Source organism: Macaca fascicularis, chromosome 14 (genome assembly GCF_037993035.2).
Source record: "Macaca fascicularis isolate 582-1 chromosome 14, T2T-MFA8v1.1".
Classification (NCBI taxonomy): domain Eukaryota; kingdom Metazoa; phylum Chordata; class Mammalia; order Primates; family Cercopithecidae; genus Macaca; species Macaca fascicularis.
Window position 1 is genome coordinate 57,345,171 of NC_088388.1, and position 17,763 is coordinate 57,362,933.

A 17,763-nucleotide genomic window follows, 5' to 3' on the forward strand; every position below is an offset into this window, starting at 1 on the left:
ATCTGAAAGAGAAGCCCGGAAATGTAGGATGTTAATGAGCATATTGCTGCCCCAAAGAAAATCAGAATTTTGTTTGTAAGAAAGAATGGGAGGACAACTTTTAGGTAAACTACTAGCAGTATCTTTTATAAAATCCTATGGGCCTGGCAGATTTTCCTGCCAATCACAATAGATAAGGATTGGATAAAAGTCAGCACAGCTTTCTGATTAGAAAACCAACTATTTCTTTAATGAAATAAATATATTTAATTTCCTATTCTAGTCAAGTTTATTCCAGTTCAAAGGATAACGGTATATTGCATATATCCCCAGCTTTATCAATCTATGACTACAAAATCTACTTTTAAAGACTATTTGAAATGGTATAGCATAAAACTGTAATAATGTGCTCCCAATTACTTCTGGAAGTTTCTCAAGGTACTCCTTTATATGTACCGCAGAGTGTATTTTTCTTCCTCCTCAAATGAGATCTTTCCAACTTGCCACTATGCAGCTGCCAATGGTCCTAGTTAAGTAAAATGCTGCCATACTTATTTTAGGCTCAGGGAAAAGTAGCACCCACTCATTTTTATTTTTGCTCAATATAAAAATGAGGATACTTATGAGGATACTTAAACTTTTAGAATTAGCTAGTTTTATAAAAAGTGAATTATTCACTCCTTTGTAAAGTATGTAATAGGAATTTGCTCTAATAATAAATAGATTAAGGTTTAAAATTTGAAACCATAGTAATGTATGTTTAACACCAATATATTAAACCTTTTAAAAAACCAAAACCGACATTAAGAAATACATTTCATACTGTGATCAAGTACACACGCACACACACACTCTATACATACATATCTGTCTAATTAAAAGTTTCACAGAAATTTCCAAGGAGGTATGCTAAATATTCTATTATCTATTTGATTCTACTTTATTTTTAAAAAGTGATATCAACCCACAGAATGGATTTCATAACCCACTACTGCAGTTTGATAAGATGCTGTTTTAGACCATGCTTTTCAGCAGTTTTCTGGTCCTATTTTGTCCTTTTCATGTCTATACAGGATGCTTCTAGTGCTAGTTGCTAGCTTTTCTCTGATTTCCAGGATGGTAATAGGATAAGAATTTATCTAAATGGTGATTTCTTTTCTTTCTGCAGCTCTCACGTGTGAATATGTGTCTAGTGCATCCTTAACTTAAGGACTTCACCAGTTCGAAGTTACAGTTTTCACCATCAACTACCTTATCCTTTCTGTTCTGGTTTTCTTCCTCAAACAGTGGAAGGATTTTTAAAGTTGCTTTTGTTGCAGAGTTAAACAAATGGCTGATAGTGACTTATATAAAAAATCCATAGAATGCCCTTACTGTTCATCTGCTTCTCAGAAAGATGTACTTTGTGTGTGTTCCAGCAAAACAAGGGTTCCTCCAGTTTTAGTGGTGGAAATGTCACAGACGTCAAGCATTGGTAGTGCAGAGTCTTTAATTTCACTGGAGAGAAAAAAAGAAAAAAGTATCAACAGAGACATAACCTCTGGAAAAGATTTGGTAAATATCAAAGATTCCACATCTAAGCACAAGTTGATATCCTGTTCCCTGATGGCACTCCTAGCTTCATCCATATCCCATGAGTTCTTGTTAGTTAATTCATTGCCTTCATTACTATTAAACATTTCTTTCTCACAGAAGAGGTGAGTAAATTTGGTTAGTAACTTGTTATATTATGTTTCCAACCACTGCCCAAATTAATTATTTCTCAGGACACGAGGTAATTAAACATGTTATCCCCACTTCTTTTTTTAATGGTTTATGCAGAAATGAATTGGTTTTCAAGTTGAATTAAATCTGAATTTTTGAGTATTTTCTTCAGCTGATGAAGAATGAGATTTATGGTTGTGATTAAGTAAAGGGTAGTTATGGCTTTGTTATTTAAGTCGTGGTTGTCTCGGTGGAATATGAACTATACTTAACAAAATCAGTTTGCATTAGTTACAAATAATCTGTGGCTACCCAGTTGTACTGATTTCGATGTATTCATCTTTTTAAAAAAAATTTTTTGGGATAGACTTTTGCTCTTGTTGCCCAGGCTGGAATGCAATGGCATGATCTCAGCTCACCGCAACTTCTGCCTCCTGGGTTCAAGTGATTCTCCTACCTCAGCCTCCTGAGTAGCTGGGATTACAGGCATGTGCCACCATGCCCAGCTAATTTTTTGTATTTTTAGTAGAGAGGGGGGTTTCTCCATGTTGGTCAGGCTGGTCTCGAACTCCCGACCTCATGTGATCCACCCACCTCGGCCTCCCAAAGTGCTGGGATTACAGGCATGAGCCACTGTGCCTGGCCATACTCATCTTTATATAGAATAGGCAGTGTGTAAGATTGTGGTTGATACAGCACAACTTTGGAGACAGAGAGCAATAAGCCTAAGAAAAGTCAGGTTCCCATTCCTCAAAATTGTACCTTCTTCATATATTCTCCCTTGACTGTTATTTCTGATTTGTGTTACCACATAGTTACTGCTATATGGATGTCTCAGAGTGAGTTGTTACTATGTTATTTTCACTCAAAGCATATTTTTGAGTGGCCAATAATTTATGTATAAGCTATTTGAGATGGTTGTTAAATTGTGAAAGGAGAGTGATTGAGAAAGCTATAAAGTTGCTTTCTTTGATTTCAGAGAATGACTAGGTAAACTTTGATGAGTCTGCTGTGCTGGTTATCATGTAGACTTTCCTGGATTCAGGGGATTGGATTGAATAACTTCTTAAGGTCTGCTTTAACCTAATGAGCCAATGAATTGCGTAGGGCTTAGAATTTGAAAAAGACAGTAAACAATCTTGTGCATAGTAAACATGGCACACGTTAAGGAGTTACCAGATTATCTAAATTAGGATTCTTTGTCAACCAAGAATATTACATCTTAAAGTTGTTGTTTTTTTATTAATTTTTTTTTTGATTCCAGCCCTCAAGAACCTCAAATGTAGAGAGAAAAGCATCTCAACAACAGTGGGGTCGGGGCAACTTTATAGAAGGGAAAGTTCCTCACATAAGGATTGAGAATGGAGCTGCTATTGAGGTATATAGAAAGCAAATGAAGCTACTGTGAACTTTCAGGTTTCTTCTAAGTCAATGGTTAATGGAAAAAAATGATTTAAAAATAAATCTCTAAAGAAAGGAAGAGGAAACATACCATTTTCAAGTATGGTAACATTTTTACTAAAGAAAATACAGATTCATTATTTTCTGTTTATGGAGGACCAAGTGGATTTTAATTAAAGTAGAGAACATTTTCATTAGATAAAATGAGGATAGTTTCATCTTCAGGTCTTGGCCATTGCTGAAAACAACAGTGTCTTTGTTTAGACCTTTTCATGATGCAGAAAAGGACTAGATGATTTTAGTTAGTTTGGCTGTTCACTTCCTTGATAGTGAGGCCAGAATCTCCCTCGTGAGCTCCTCCATCTTTTCCATCCTGCGATTGGATAAATACCAATATTATTTTTCCAGGATTCAAATTATTATATAAAATATGAATTAAATATTAGAACAATAAAAAATTAAAATGTGTGTTTTTACATTAAAGAAACTGCAGTAAGAACAACCACAAAAAGAAGAAAATTGCATTAATGTTACCATTTAAATTGCTTTGGGTCACCACAAATTACACCCATTTAAGATGGTATACTTAATAAATGTTTATGTTCTGATTGCTCAGCTGACTGACCACTCTTCATCTCTCTCCCTCTCCTTTGGCCTCCCTAGTGCCTGATACACAAAAATATTGAAATTAGGCCAATTATTAATCCTACAGTGGTCACGTGAAAGGGAGAGTTGCATGTCTTTCTCTTTAAATCAAAAGCTAGAAATGATCAAGCCTGACGTCAAAACTTATTTTAAAAGATATTTGGCAACTTACATGAAGTGCTTAGAAAAGCTGCCTGGCCTGAGAAACTCTGACTTGAAAAGTTTAAATTTCTCCCCTTTAATTAAAGGCCTGTACTTACAACACACACAGACAAATTTACCAAGTTTTAAATTTAGTCTTGGGCCAGGCGTGATGATTCATGCCTGTTATCCCAGCATTTTGAAAGGCTGAGGAAGGAGGATCACTTGAGGCCAAGAGTTTGAGACCAGACTGGGCAACACAGCAAAACTCCTTCTCTACAAAATTTTTAAAAAAATTTAGCAGGGTATAGTGGCATGCAACTGTAGTCCTGGCTGCTGCGGGGATGCTGAGATGTGAGTATCACTTGAGCCCAGAAGTTTGAAGCTGCAGTGAGCTGTGATCATACTGCTGCATTCTAGCCTGGGTGACAGAGTGAGACCTTGTCTCCAAAAACAATAAAATAAAGAAATAACAAATTTAGTCTTAAGAGCTTTTATAAAAGCAAAATGTGTTCATTGTGAAAAATTAGGCAAATAGAAGTGTGGAGAAAATAAAAATCATCAACCAGATATAACCAATTTAAAAATTATTACCTTCAACTTTTTCTATGCATGTACTAGTTTTGTTTTATTTTTCTTTAACATTTTTCCTGTTTTAAATTAGGGGATATTTCAAATATATATACGTATTTTAAAGAAGTAACCTTAACCTGGTGTAGCTGAAGTTGAAGCTTCTATCCCCCCATAAAATAGGCTCATTTTAAATATTTTAAACATTTCAGAAGAGTATAAAGAAGGAAATTACAAGCATCCACAATTCTATTACCCTTACATAACTACTTTTAATATTTAGATGAACATTTTCCCAGATATCCATGTAAGCACCTCCACATACATACATTTTCATCATGAAATCATATCTTATATGCTTTTCACACTGTACACTATGTCATGGACTTCTTCTGTGTCAATAAAAATAGATCTACATTATCATTTTAATAACATCCTTACACAATTATTAGAAATAATAAACTATTTTCTCCTTCATCACCATGTGTTAATATCAGAGCAGTTAATTGAACAAAGTGATTAGTTTATAAAAAACTAGTTGGCCACTTCTCATTTTAGAATTCCTATTTAAACAGTATTGAAGTACTGTCTTCAAATTGTGGTTCCATTTAGAGAGAAAATGAAAGTTTAACTTTTAAAGGACAAGAAAAATTGGGGAAATGGTTATGAAGAGATTATTTTGTAAATGCGAAAAGGGTAAATGACCATTTTAGTTGAGATTTAACTCACTTTATAAGATATAAGCATACTTCATCATATTGTGCTTTGATTTATTGCACTCTGCAGATCTTGCATCTTTTACAAATTTGAAGGTTTGGCAACTGTGTCAAGCAAGTCTGTTGGTGCCATTTTTCCGACAGCATATGCTCATTTTGTGCCTTTGTGTCACATTTTGGTAATTCTCACAGTATTTCAAACTTTTTCTTCATTATTGTATCTATTGTGATCTGTGATCCGTGATTTTTGATGTTACTATTGTACTTGTTTGGGGGTGTCACAAATTGCACCCATATAAGATGGCACACTTAATAAGTGTTGTGTGCATTCTGATTGCTCCAGTGACTGACCATTCTTCCATCTCTCTCCCTCTCCTTGGCCCTTCCTAGTCCCTGAGAGACAATATTAAAGTCAGGACAATTAATAACCCGATAGTGTTTCAAGTGAAAGGAAGAGTTACATGTCTTTTGCTTTAAATCAAAAGCCAGAAATGATTAAGCCTAATGAAGAGGGCATGTTGAAGGCCAAGCTAGGCTAAAAGCTAGGCCTCTTGCACCAGTTAACCAAGTTTTTAATGCAAAAGAAAAGTTGTTGAATAAAATTAAAAGTGCTATTCCAGTGAACACATGACTGATAAGCAAAACAGCTTTGTTGCTGATATGGAGAAAGTTTGAGTGATTTGGAAGAAGATCAAACCAAGCACAACATTCGCTTAAGCCAAAGCCTAATCCAGAGCAAGGCCCTAACTCTTTTTTTTTTTTTTTTTTTGAGATGGAGCCTCACGCTGTTGCCCAGGCTGGAGTGCAGTGGCGCGATCTCGGCTCACTGCAAGCTCCGCCTCCCGGGTTCCCGCCATTCTCCTGCCTCAGCCTCCTGAGTAGCTGGGACTACAGGCGCCCGCCACCGCGCCCGGCTAATTTTTTGTATTTTTAGTAGAGACGGGGTTTCACTGTGGTCTCGATCTCCTGACCTTGTGATCCGCTCGCCTCGGCCTCCCAAAGTGCTGGGATTACAGGCTTGAGCCACCGCGCCCAGCCAAACTCTTTTCAGTTTTGTGAAGGGGAGAGAAGTGAGGATGTTGTAGGAGAAAAACTTGAAGCTAGCACATACTGGTTCAGGAGGTTTAAGGAAAGTCACTGTCTCTATAACATACAAGTGCAAGGTGGAAGCAGCCAGTGCTGATGTAGATGCTGCAGCAAGTTATCCAGAAGATCTAGCTAAGACCATTGATAGAAGGTGGCTACACTAAACAACTGATTTAAGCCTTATATGGAAAGAAGATGCTAACTAATCCTTTCATAGCTAGAGAGGAGAAATCAATGTTTGGCTTCACAGCCCCAAAGGATAGGCTAACTCTCCTGTTAGTGGCTAATGAAGCTGGTGACTTTAAGTTGAAGCCAGTGCTCATTTACCATTTTGAAATTCCTAGGGCCTTAAGAATTTATGCTAAATTTACTCTGCCTGTGCTCTTTAAATAGAAAAACAAAGCCTGAATGATAGCACCTTTGCTTATAGCATGATTTACTGAAATTTTAAGCCCACATTTGAGACCTACTGCTCAGAAAAAAAGTCTCCTTTCCAAATATTACTGCTCATTGACAATGAACCTGGTCACCCAAAAGCTCTAATGGAGATGTACAAGATGGATGTTGTTTTCATGCCTGCTAACACAACATTCATTCTGTAGCCCATGGATCAAAGTGATTTCCGTTTTGTAGCCTTATTATTTAAGAGATAAATTTCATAAGGTTATATCTGCTACAGATAGTGATGGATCTGGGCAGATTAAGTTGAAAATCTTTTGGAAAGGATTCATCATGCTAGAAGCCATTAAGAACGTTTGTGATTCATGAGAGAAGGTCAAAATATCAACATTAATGGAGTCTGGTAAACATTGATTCCCACCCTCATGGATGACTGAAGGGTTCAAGTCTTAAGTGGATAAAGTAACTATAGATATAATGGAAACAACAAGAGAACTAGAAGTGGAGCCTGAAGATGGGACTGACTTTTTGCAGTCTTATGATAAAACATGAATGAGTGAAGAATTGCTTCTTATGGATGAGCAAAGAAAGTGATTTCTTGAGATGGAATATACTCCGGGTGAAGATGCTGTGAACATTTTTGAAATGACAACAAAATTTAAAATATTACATAAACATAGTTGATAAAGCAGTGGCGGGGTTTGAGAGCACTGGTTTCAGTTTTGAAAGAAGTTCTGCTGTGAATAAAATGCTATCAAGCAGCATCACATGCTACAGAGAAATATTTTATGAAAGGAAGAGTCAGTTGATGCACCAAACTTCGTGGTTGTCCTATTTTTAGAAATTGCCACAGCCATTCCAGTCTTCAACCATCACTACCCTAATCAGTCATCGGTCATCTACATGGAGGCAGGACCCTCCACCAGCAAAAAGATTACAACTGCATTGTTATGTTTGTTCGCATTTTTTTTGCAATACAGCATTTTAAAATTTTGTGTACATTTTTAGACATAATGCTATTGCAGTTAATAGAGTATAATATAGTGTAAACATAACTTTTATATGCTTTATTGAAATTTTTGCTTTATGGTGGTGGTCTGGAACTGAATACACAATATCTCTGAGGTATCTCTGTATATAATTGAGAGTTGCATATAAATATAAAAATAAAATTATGTTTTGTACTATTTTATAATTATCTAAGTTTTCTGACTTTAATTCTATCATGTGCTATTAAGTGGTATCAAGGAAGAGAGAGGAGTTAGGTTTTTTTAAGAGATACAAAAGAAACAGCTCCTTTAGGAGCTTTTAGACTGTCTTGGAAGAAAAGAAATGAGCCAAAAGGTTTGTAAACAAAAAAGCAATAATATTGTTTGAGGACCAATACATAAATGGTGATAGGAGTAAAAATAACAGAACAGACACAATTGTGTGAAACAAGGAAACCCTTCATGAAGGAGGTGAGTAATTAGTTGGGCATTGAATTTTCTGCTACAAAAGAAAGGAATGTACGCATTAGAAAATACAAAGACAAGCCTCTCATTTACCTGTTGCATGGTGATATGGTTTGGTTTTGTGTCCCCACCCAAGTATCATCTTGTAGCTCCCATAATTCCCACTTCTTATGGGAGGGACCCTGTGGGAGATGATTGAATCATGGGGGCAGGTTTTTCTCGTGTTGTTCTCATGATAGTGACTGGATCTCATAAAATCTGATGGTTTTAAAAACGGGAGTTTCTCTGCACAGACCCTCTCTTTGCCTGCTTCCATCCATGTAAGACGTGACTTGCTCCTCCTTGCCTTCTGCCATTATTGTGAGGCCTCCGCAGCCATGTGGAACTCTAAGTCCAATGAACCTTTTTATTTTGTAAATTGCCCAGTCTCGGGTATGTCTTTATCAGCAGTGTGAAAATGGACAAATACAGTAAATTGGTACCAGGAGTGGGGTGCTGCCAAAAATATACCCACAAATGTAGAAGTGACTTTTTTTTTTTTTTGAGATGGAGTCTTGCTCTGTCACCAGGCTGAGTGCAGTGGTGCAGTCTCAGCTCACTGCAACCTTCCCCTCCTGGGTTCAAGCTATTCTCATGCTTCAGCCTCCTGAGTAGCTGGGATTACAGGCATAGGCCACCACACCCAGCTAATTTTTGTATTTTTAGTAGAGACGGGGTTTCACCATATTGGCCAGGATGGTCTAGATCTCCTGACCTCATAATCTGCCCGCCTCAGCCTCCCAAATACTGGGATTACAGGCATGAGCCACCGCACCCGGCCAGAAGTGACTTTGGAACTGGGTAACAGGCAGAGGTTGGAACAATTTGGAGGGCTCAGAACAAGACAGGAAAATGTGGGACAGTTTGGAGCTCCCTGGAGACTTGTTGAATGTCTTTGACCAAAATGCTGATAATGATATGGACGATGAAATTCAGGCTGAGGTGGTTTCAGATGGAGATGAGGAACTTGTTGGGAACTGGAGTAAAGGTGACTCTTGTTATGTTTTATTAAAGTGACTGGCAGCATTTTGCACCTGCCTTAGAAATTTGTGGAACTTTAAACTTCAGAGAGAGGATTTAGGGTATCAGGTGGAAGAACTTTCTAAGCAGCAGAGCATTGTAGAGGTAAGCTGGGTGCTGTTAAAGGCATTCAGTTTTATAAGAGAAGCAGAGCACAAAAATTTAGAAAACTTGCAGCCTGCGATAGAAAATGCAATAGAAAAGAAAATCCCATTTTCTGAGGAGAAATTCAAGCTGGCTGCAGAAATTTGCATAAGTAACCAGAGCCAAATGTTAATCTCCAAGACAATGAGAAAAATGTCTCCAGGGCATGTCAGAGGTCTTCACAGCAGCCCCTCCCATTACCCAGAGTACTAGGAGGAAAAAGTGGTTTCATGGGCTGGGCCCAGGATTCCCATGCTGTGTGCAGCCTAGGGACTTGGTGCCCTGCATCCTAGCCACTCCAGCCATGGCTGAAAGGGCCCAACATAGAACTTGGGCTGTGGCCTCAGAGGCTGCAAGCCTCAAGCCTTGGCTGCTTTCATGTGGTGTTGAGTCTGCAAGTGCACAGAAGTCAAGAATTAGGGTTTGGGAACCTCCACCTAGATTTCAGAAGATATATGGAAATGCCCAGGCAGAAGTTTGCCACAAGAGCAGGATCCTCAGGGAGAACCTCTTCTAGGGAAGTGCAGAAGGGAAATATGGGGTGGGAGCCCCCACACAGATTCCCTACTGGGGCACTGCCTAGTGGAGCTGTGAGAAGAGGGCCACCATTCTCCAGACCCCAGAATAGTAGATCCACTGACAGCTTGCACCATGCACCTGGAAAGGCCACAGACACTCAATGTCAGCCTGTGAAAGCAGCCAGGAGGGAGGCTGTACCCTGCAAAGCTACAGGGACAGAGCTGCCCAAGACTATGGGAACCTACCTCTTGCTTCAGCGTGACCTGGATATGAGACATGGAGTCAAAGGAGATCATTTTGGAGCTTTAAGATTTGACTGCCCCACTGGATTTCGGACTTGCATGGGGCCTGTAGCCTTTTTATTTTGGCCAATTTCTCCCATTTGTAATGACCATTATTTACCCAATGCCTATACCCCCATTGTATCTAGGAAGTAACTAACTTGCTTTTGATTTTACAGGCTCATAGGCAGAAGGGACTTACCTTGTCTTAGATGTGGACTTTTGAGTTAATGCTGAAATGAGTTGAGACTTTGGGGGACTGTTGGGAAGGCATGATTGGTTTTGAAATGTGAAGTTATGAGATTTGGGAAGGGCCAGAGTTGGAATGATATGGTTTGGCTCTGTGTCCCCACCCAAATTTCATCTTGTAGCTCCCATAATTCCCATGTGTCATGGGAGGGAACCAGTGGGAGATGATTGAATCACGGGGGTGGGTCTTTTCCATGTTGTTCTCATGATAGTGAATGGATCTCACGAGATCTGATGGTTTTAAAAACGGGAGTTTCTGTGTATAAGCCCTCTCTTTGCCTGCTTCCATCCATGTAAGATGTGACTTGCTCCTCCTTGCCTTCTGCCATGATTGTGAAGCCTCCCCAGTCATGTGGAACTGTAAGTTATCTTTCTTTTGTAAATTGCCCGGTGTCGGGTATGTCTTTATCAGCATTATGAAAACGGACTAATACACATGGTGAATTTGAAAGTGATCACACAGAGAGAGAGTGGCATTTTGAGAGTGGTATTTCTATGGAAGGCTTTGACTAGCTGATCCAACCAGGGCATTACCTAGTGGCAGTAGTTTAGCTGCTCTCCCATGTTCTGGTTCCTATGCATGATGGGTCCAGAAACTCTTGTTAATTCCCTGGAGTTGATTTGAATCAGGGAGACTGACTCCCCCAAAACCAAATTTACAAGAAATGAAAGAGTAAATGAGTTAGCTGTTTATTATTTACAATGCAAACCAAAATGGTGGTGTTGGCAAAACCAATGTATTCTTTCTTTTTAGGTAGAAGTTAAATGATAAGAGGATGGATTCTTGGTTTGGATGATGGTTTCATGAGTAGTGGTTATTTTTTTTCTCAGTGCTGATCTGTGTTGAAATTTTTGTCACCTACTGCTTTTTCTAAAGCAAAAGGAATAAAACAAAAGTGATTTTTAATAAGATAAAGGAAAAGCATTAGTTTTTAAATAAGGAAACATTTGTTCAGTAGTTACTATGTGTTGATTTTGTAGTATAGCTCTCAGAGATTTGGGATTTTTTGGCGTGAGTGTATTTTATATCTGCACACACTTATGTATATATATTAGTACTCCATTTCTCCTTTTTCTTATGAAGATATTTCATTAATATATTATAGTTTGAAAGAGATTCATTTTTATACTTTTGAGTTTTTCCACATTTCACCATTACGATTTTTATGGTTTTCTTCCAAAGGACACTTAATAAAATTCATCAACACTTATTTTTGGTTAAGATGTGTTTATTAATATTGGAGAAAATATGTAGTGTCTTCTATTTGATTTTAACTTGGAGCAGAATCTCTTTTCCCTTGGGTGAGTATCTGTCAGTATTATATGTTCTTTTTTTTTTTTTTTTTTTTTGAGGCAGAGTCTCGCTCTGTCACCCAGGCTGGAGTGCAGTGGCGCCATCTCTGCTCACTGCAAGCTCCGCCTCCCAGGTTCTTGCCATTCTCCTGCGTCAGCCTCCCGAGTAGCTGGGATTACAGGCGCCCGCAACCACGCCCGGCTAATTATTTGTATTTTTAGTAGAGATAGGGTTTCACCGCTTTAGCCAGGATGGTCTAGATCTCCTGACCTCGTGATCTGCCCGTCTCGGCCTCCCAAAGTGCTGGGATTACAGGCGTGAGCCACCGCGCCCGGCCGTTCATTTTTAATAGCTGTTGAATGGCATGGAGAGACAAAGAACTCTTTTTTTTTTTTTTTCCTCCAGGAAATCTATACCTTTGGAAGAATATTGGGAAAAGGGAGCTTTGGAATGGTCATTGAAGCGACAGACAAGGAAACAGAAACGAAGTGGGCAATTAAAAAAGTGAACAAAGAAAAGGTAAGGCTCATTAGCAGCATCCTACTGAGGGCACAGTGTTAGTGCAGGGTGGGTGTGGGCAGTACAGCTTTTCACACTAACACAAGCTGCCTCTCACCCCGAGGTCCCAGCCTGGGCTGATCCCCTAGAGAAGCATGGCATTTCTCTAGCCTCCTGGAAAGGGACTAGTTTGTGAACTCAAGTAGGCAAGTGCTGCCTGGAAAAAACAAATGGAAGGAATAATATAACCAATATAACAAAAAATAGGTAAATTTTACCTGAGTATGCTGAAGATAAGGGCTGGTTCTCAGTATCTGTAGGCACAGGGCTGTGGGCTAGAGATATCTTAGCTAGAAGTGCTGATACTCTGTCCTGATGTTGTTTTGATACACTTTTCTCCTATCCTCTCCTTTCATTTCCTCACTGTTAGCTAATTCTGTTTGTTCATCCTGCCTGCTCTTTCACGTTGAATCACTTTTTGCTTCAACTATCTACGTTATGCTCTTTTATCTGCCGCACTCCTCACTAGATTTCCTCTCGAACTGGGAAACGACTGGGCTTCTCTTGACGATAAAGTCTGAGACCTCAGACTTGACACCTGATCATTTCATCAACCTTTTGCATTTCTGTGCCTGGGAAAAACCAAACAACATTATGGTGTTTTCCCCTAGGATTTGTGATGATAAATATCACATTTAAAAAACAAAATGGTAGGTTTTATATATTATTTAAAACAAACTGTAGCAAATTACGTACCATTTCTCCCTAATGTTTAGTAAGGTAACATATCAATCTTAATAAAGGGATTAAGAGCCTTTCTAGAAAATTTTAGAATTCTTTAGAACCATAGGTAGCATCCTAAGTGCTACCTGAGATGTTATTTCCTTTGCTTCTTTGGTGTTAGGTAGGGTTAGGGGTTCAGTTTTTGGGTTATGTAACTATCATGCCTACTTGCAACTTTAGGAATTAATAATCTTTCATATTCGTATTTATGTTGAGAGTTTGTGAGACCGTAAGACAGTAAGATAAAACTATATAGTCAGTATATGAACTGAATAGTGTAATATTGTGTTATATTCAGGTCAAGCCATTTGGGAAGGGGAGAGAAACAGAATCGAGATGGATATTAGGAGAAATTGGGGTAACTTTCCATATCTAGTCTAGACAAAAATTCACTCCTCACAGTCACTATTTCTCTTGATCCTTTAGGTCGAGGGTCCCCAGCCCCCAGGTCTTGGACTGGTACCTGTTCATGGCCTGTTAGGAACCAGGCTCCACACCAGGAGGTGAGCAGCAGGCGAGTGAGCATCACCACCTGAGCTCTGCCTCCTGTCATATCAGTGGTGGCATTAGATTCTCATAGGAGCACAAACTCTACTGTGAACTGTATATGTGAGGGATCTATGTTGTATGCTCCTTATGAGAATCCAACTAATGCCTGATGATCAGAGGTAGAACAGTTTCACTCTGAAACCATGCCCTCTCCCGCAACCCTGGTTCATGGAAAAATTGTCTTCCATGAAATCAGTCCCTAGTACCAAAAAGGTCAGGGACTGCTGTTCTAGGTTAACCTATAAATGTGACTTAATCCTTGGGCGGGGCATAGTATGATGGGCAGTGTCCCACCCACTCCTGAGATGCTAAAGGTTGAGAAGGAGAGGTAATTGGAAGCTGGAATGACACTAGGTAAAATTTTAATTAGGCAAAATTTGCCTTATGACTAATCCATTTCCATTCCCTTAAGAACCGTTATGTATTTTCCCAAATCAGGTGGATGGGAGGTGGAGGAATAGCACCTTTGTTATTCCTTGCAGGGAGACTTTTTATTGAAAATTGTCAGGCCTAAAACTTCCACCTATCAATTTCTTCTTTACTATTCCTTGAACCCAACCCAGACTCTCTCTGCTTTCACCTGGACTGACCCTGACACCCATCAGTCCCAGCAGCTTACCTGGGCTGTGCTGCCGCAAGGTTTCAGGGACAGCCCTCATTACTTAAGCCAAGCTCTTTCTCATGGTTTACTTTCTTTCCACCTCTCTGCTTCTCACCTTATTCAATATATTGATGACCTTCTTCTTTGTAGCCCCTCCTTTGAATCTTCTCAACAAGACACCCTTCTCTTCCTTCAGCATTTATTCTCCAAAGGATATCGGGTATCCCCCTCCAAAGCTCAAATTTCTTTTCCATCCGTTACCTACCTTGGCATAATTCTTCATAAAAACACACATGCTCTCCCTGCCAATTGTGTCCGACTGATCTCTCAAACACCAACACCTTCTACAAAACAACAACTCCTTTCCTTTCTAGGCATGGTTGGATACTTTTGACTTTGGATACCTAGTTTTGCCATCCTAACAAAACCATTATATAAACTCACAAAAGGAAACGTAGCCGACACCATAGATCCTAAATCCATTCCCCACTCCTCTTTCCATTCCTTGAAGACAGCTTTAGAGACTGCCCCCACCCTAGCTCTCCCTGACTCATCCCAGCCCTTTTCATTACACACAGCCGAAGTGCAGGGCTGTGCAGTTGGAATTCTTACACAAGGACCAGGATCGCGTCCTGTAGCCTTTCTGTCCAAACAACTTGACCTTACTGTTTTAGGCTGGCCATCATGTCGCCGTGCAGCGGCTGCCGCAGCCCTAATACATTTAGAGGCCCTCAAAAATCACAGATTATGCTCAACTCACTCCCTACAGTTCTCATAACTTCCAAAATCTATTTTCCTCCTCATGCTTGACACATACACTTTCTGCCCCGCCAGCACCTTCAGCTATACTCACTCTTTGTTGAGTCTCCCACAATTACCATTGTTCCTGGCCCAGACTTCAATCCGGCCTTCCCCATTATTCCTGATACCACACCTGACCCCCATGACTGTGTCTCCCTGATACACCTGACATTCACCCCATTTCCCCATATTTTCTTCTTTCCTGTTCCTCACCCTTTTCACACTTGGTTTATTGATGGCAGTTCCACCAGGCCTAATCGCCACACACCAGCAAGGCTATGCTATAGTATCTTCCACATCTATCATTGAGGCTACTGCTCTGCCCCCCTCCACTACCTCTGAGCAAGCCAAACTCATTGCCTTAATTCGGGCCCTCACTCTTGTAAAGGGACTATGTGTCAATATTTATACTGACCCCATATCCTGCACCACCATGCTGTTTTATGAGCTGAAAGGTTTCCTCGCTACACAAGGGTCCTCCATCATTAATGCCTCTTTAATAAAAACTGTTCTCAAGGCTGCTTTACTTCCAAAGGCAGCTGGAGTCATTCACTGCAAGGGCCATCAAAAGGCATCAGATCCCATCGCTCAGGGCAATGCTTATGCTGATAAGGTAGCTAGAGAAGCAGCTAGCATTCCAACTTCAGTCCCTCATGGTCAGTTTTTCTCCTTTTCATCGGTCACTCCCGCTTACTCTTCCACTGAAACTTCCACCTTTCAATCTCTTCCCACACAAGGCAAATGGTTCTTGGACCAAGGAAAATATCTCCTTCCAGCCTCACAGGCCCATTCTATTCTATCATCATTTCATAACCTCTTGCATGTAGGTTACAAGCTGCTAGCCCACGTCTTAGAACCTCTCATTTCCTTTCCATTGTGGAAATCTATCCTTAAGGAAATCACTTCTCGGTGTTACATCTGCTATTCTACTACTCCTCAGGGATTGTTCAGGACCCCTCCCTTCCGTATACATCAAGCTCAGGTATTTGCCCCTGCCCAGGACTGGCAAATTGACTTTACTCACAATGCCTCGAGTCAGGAAACTAAAATACCTCTTGGTCTGGGTAGACACTTTCACTGGATGGGTAGAGGCCTTTCCCACAGGGTCTGAGAAAGCCACCATTCTGTCAGACGTAATTCCTCAGTTTGGCCTTCCCACCTCTATACAGTCCAATAATGGACGGGCCTTTATTAGTCAAAACATCCAAGCAGTTTCTCAGGCTCTTGGTATTTAGTGGCTCTTGGTTTTACCTGAAACTGCCACCCTTAAGTCTCTCTTTAAGTGTATGGAAGATCTTCAGTGACAAAGTACACTCCAATACTTTGACCCTGATGAAGTCCTGTTCTTTACTTTTATACTCGCTCTTATTCTCATGCCACCCTCTAACCTCTCCCCAGCTATCTCCACCACACTATCAATCTCACTCTCTCCTAGCCGTTTCTAATCCTTCTTTAACAAACAATTGCTGGCTTTGCATTTCTCTTTCATCCAAATTCGACAAGGCTCTGACTTTTTCACTAATAAAAAAAAAGGCGGGGGGGACTCTGTATATTTTTAAATGAAGAATGTTGTTTTTACCTAAATCAATCTGGCCTGGTATATGACAACATTAAAAAAAAACTGAAGGATAGAGCCCAAATACTCACCAACCAAGTAAACAATAACATTGAACCCCCTTGGACACCCTCTAATTGGACGTCCTGCGTACTCCCAATTCTTAGTCCTTTAATACCTATTTTTCTCCTTCTTTTATTTGGACCTTGTGTCTTTTATTTAGTTTCTCAATTCATACAAAACCATATCCAGGCCATCACCAATAATTCTATATGACAAATGCTCCTTCTAACAATCCCACAATATCACCCTTTACCCCAAAATCTTTCTTTAGTTGAATCTCTCACACTCTAGGTTCCCACGCTGCCCCTAATCCCACTCGAAGAAGCCCTGAGAAACATCACCCATTATCTCTCCACACCACCCGCAAAAATTTTCACTGCCCCAACACTTTACCACTATTTTGTTTTATTTTTTTATTAATATAAGAAGACAGGAATGTCAGGCCTCTGCACCCAAGCTAAGCCATCATATCCCCAGTGACCTGCATGTGTACATCCAGATGGCCTGAAGCAACTGAAGATCCACAAAAGTGAAAATAGCCCTAACTGATGACATTCCACCATTGTGATTTGTCTCTGCCCCACCCTAACTGATCAATGTACTTTGTAATCTCCCCCACCCTTAAGAAGGTTCTTTATAATCTCCCCCACCCTTGAGAATGTACTTTGTGAGATCCACCTCCTGCCCCCAAAACATTGCTATTAACTCCACCGCCTATCCCAAAACCTCTAAGAACTAATGATAATCCCACCACCCTTTGCTGACTCTCTTTTCGGACTCAACCTGCCTGCACCCAGGCGAAATAAACAGCCATGTTGCTCACACAAAGCCAGTTTGGTGGTCTCTTCACACTGACACATGAGACAGAAATAAAACCCATAAATGAGGACAATGATTATCCTCAAATAATGGCAATTTCAAGATCAATAGGGGTGATGATTTGGCAGGGTGGTGTTGGTGAGGGTGGAGAAAGCCCTTCTAGAATTTCTGAGATAGAGGACATTGTAGATAATCGATTACCTACACCCCAAATGAAGTCCTTGTGCTCCTTGGAGTGTTACTGACTTTGCCTTTTGCTCTCTGCCTGGTGAGTGGTAGATGTTAGGAGACATCTAACATCTGAAGGCAAGATCTCTCTCTCTTTGGATCTCTGTCTCTCTTTGTCTGTCTCGCTCTCTCTCTTTCCATCTCTCTCTCTGTTTCTCCCTCAGTTAACCAGGCAGGCCAGGAAATAACACAGTGCAGAGCCAAGTGTAGAATCTCATTGCCTAT

The 17,763-nt window shown here is 40.1% G+C and overlaps 1 protein-coding gene across 6 annotated transcripts in view; it reads left to right on the plus strand.

The window, feature by feature from the left end:
- The window catches only part of STK33 (serine/threonine kinase 33), a 213,532-nt gene that overhangs the window by 119,288 nt on the left and 76,481 nt on the right, over positions 1-17,763 (plus strand). For 2 of the 6 annotated variants that reach the window (XM_005578700.5, XM_065528599.2), the window contains exons 1-3: positions 1,148-1,533; positions 2,948-3,061; positions 12,047-12,160. In XM_005578700.5, the coding sequence (XP_005578757.1) occupies positions 1,309-1,533; positions 2,948-3,061; positions 12,047-12,160 (453 nt within the window). In that variant the 5' untranslated portion in view covers positions 1,148-1,308. Of the gene's footprint in view, positions 1-1,147; positions 1,534-2,947; positions 3,062-12,046; positions 12,161-17,763 lie in introns of those variants that run through there. The other 4 variants (XM_065528600.2, XM_065528601.2, XM_065528598.2 and 1 more) reach the window with 3 other exon arrangements.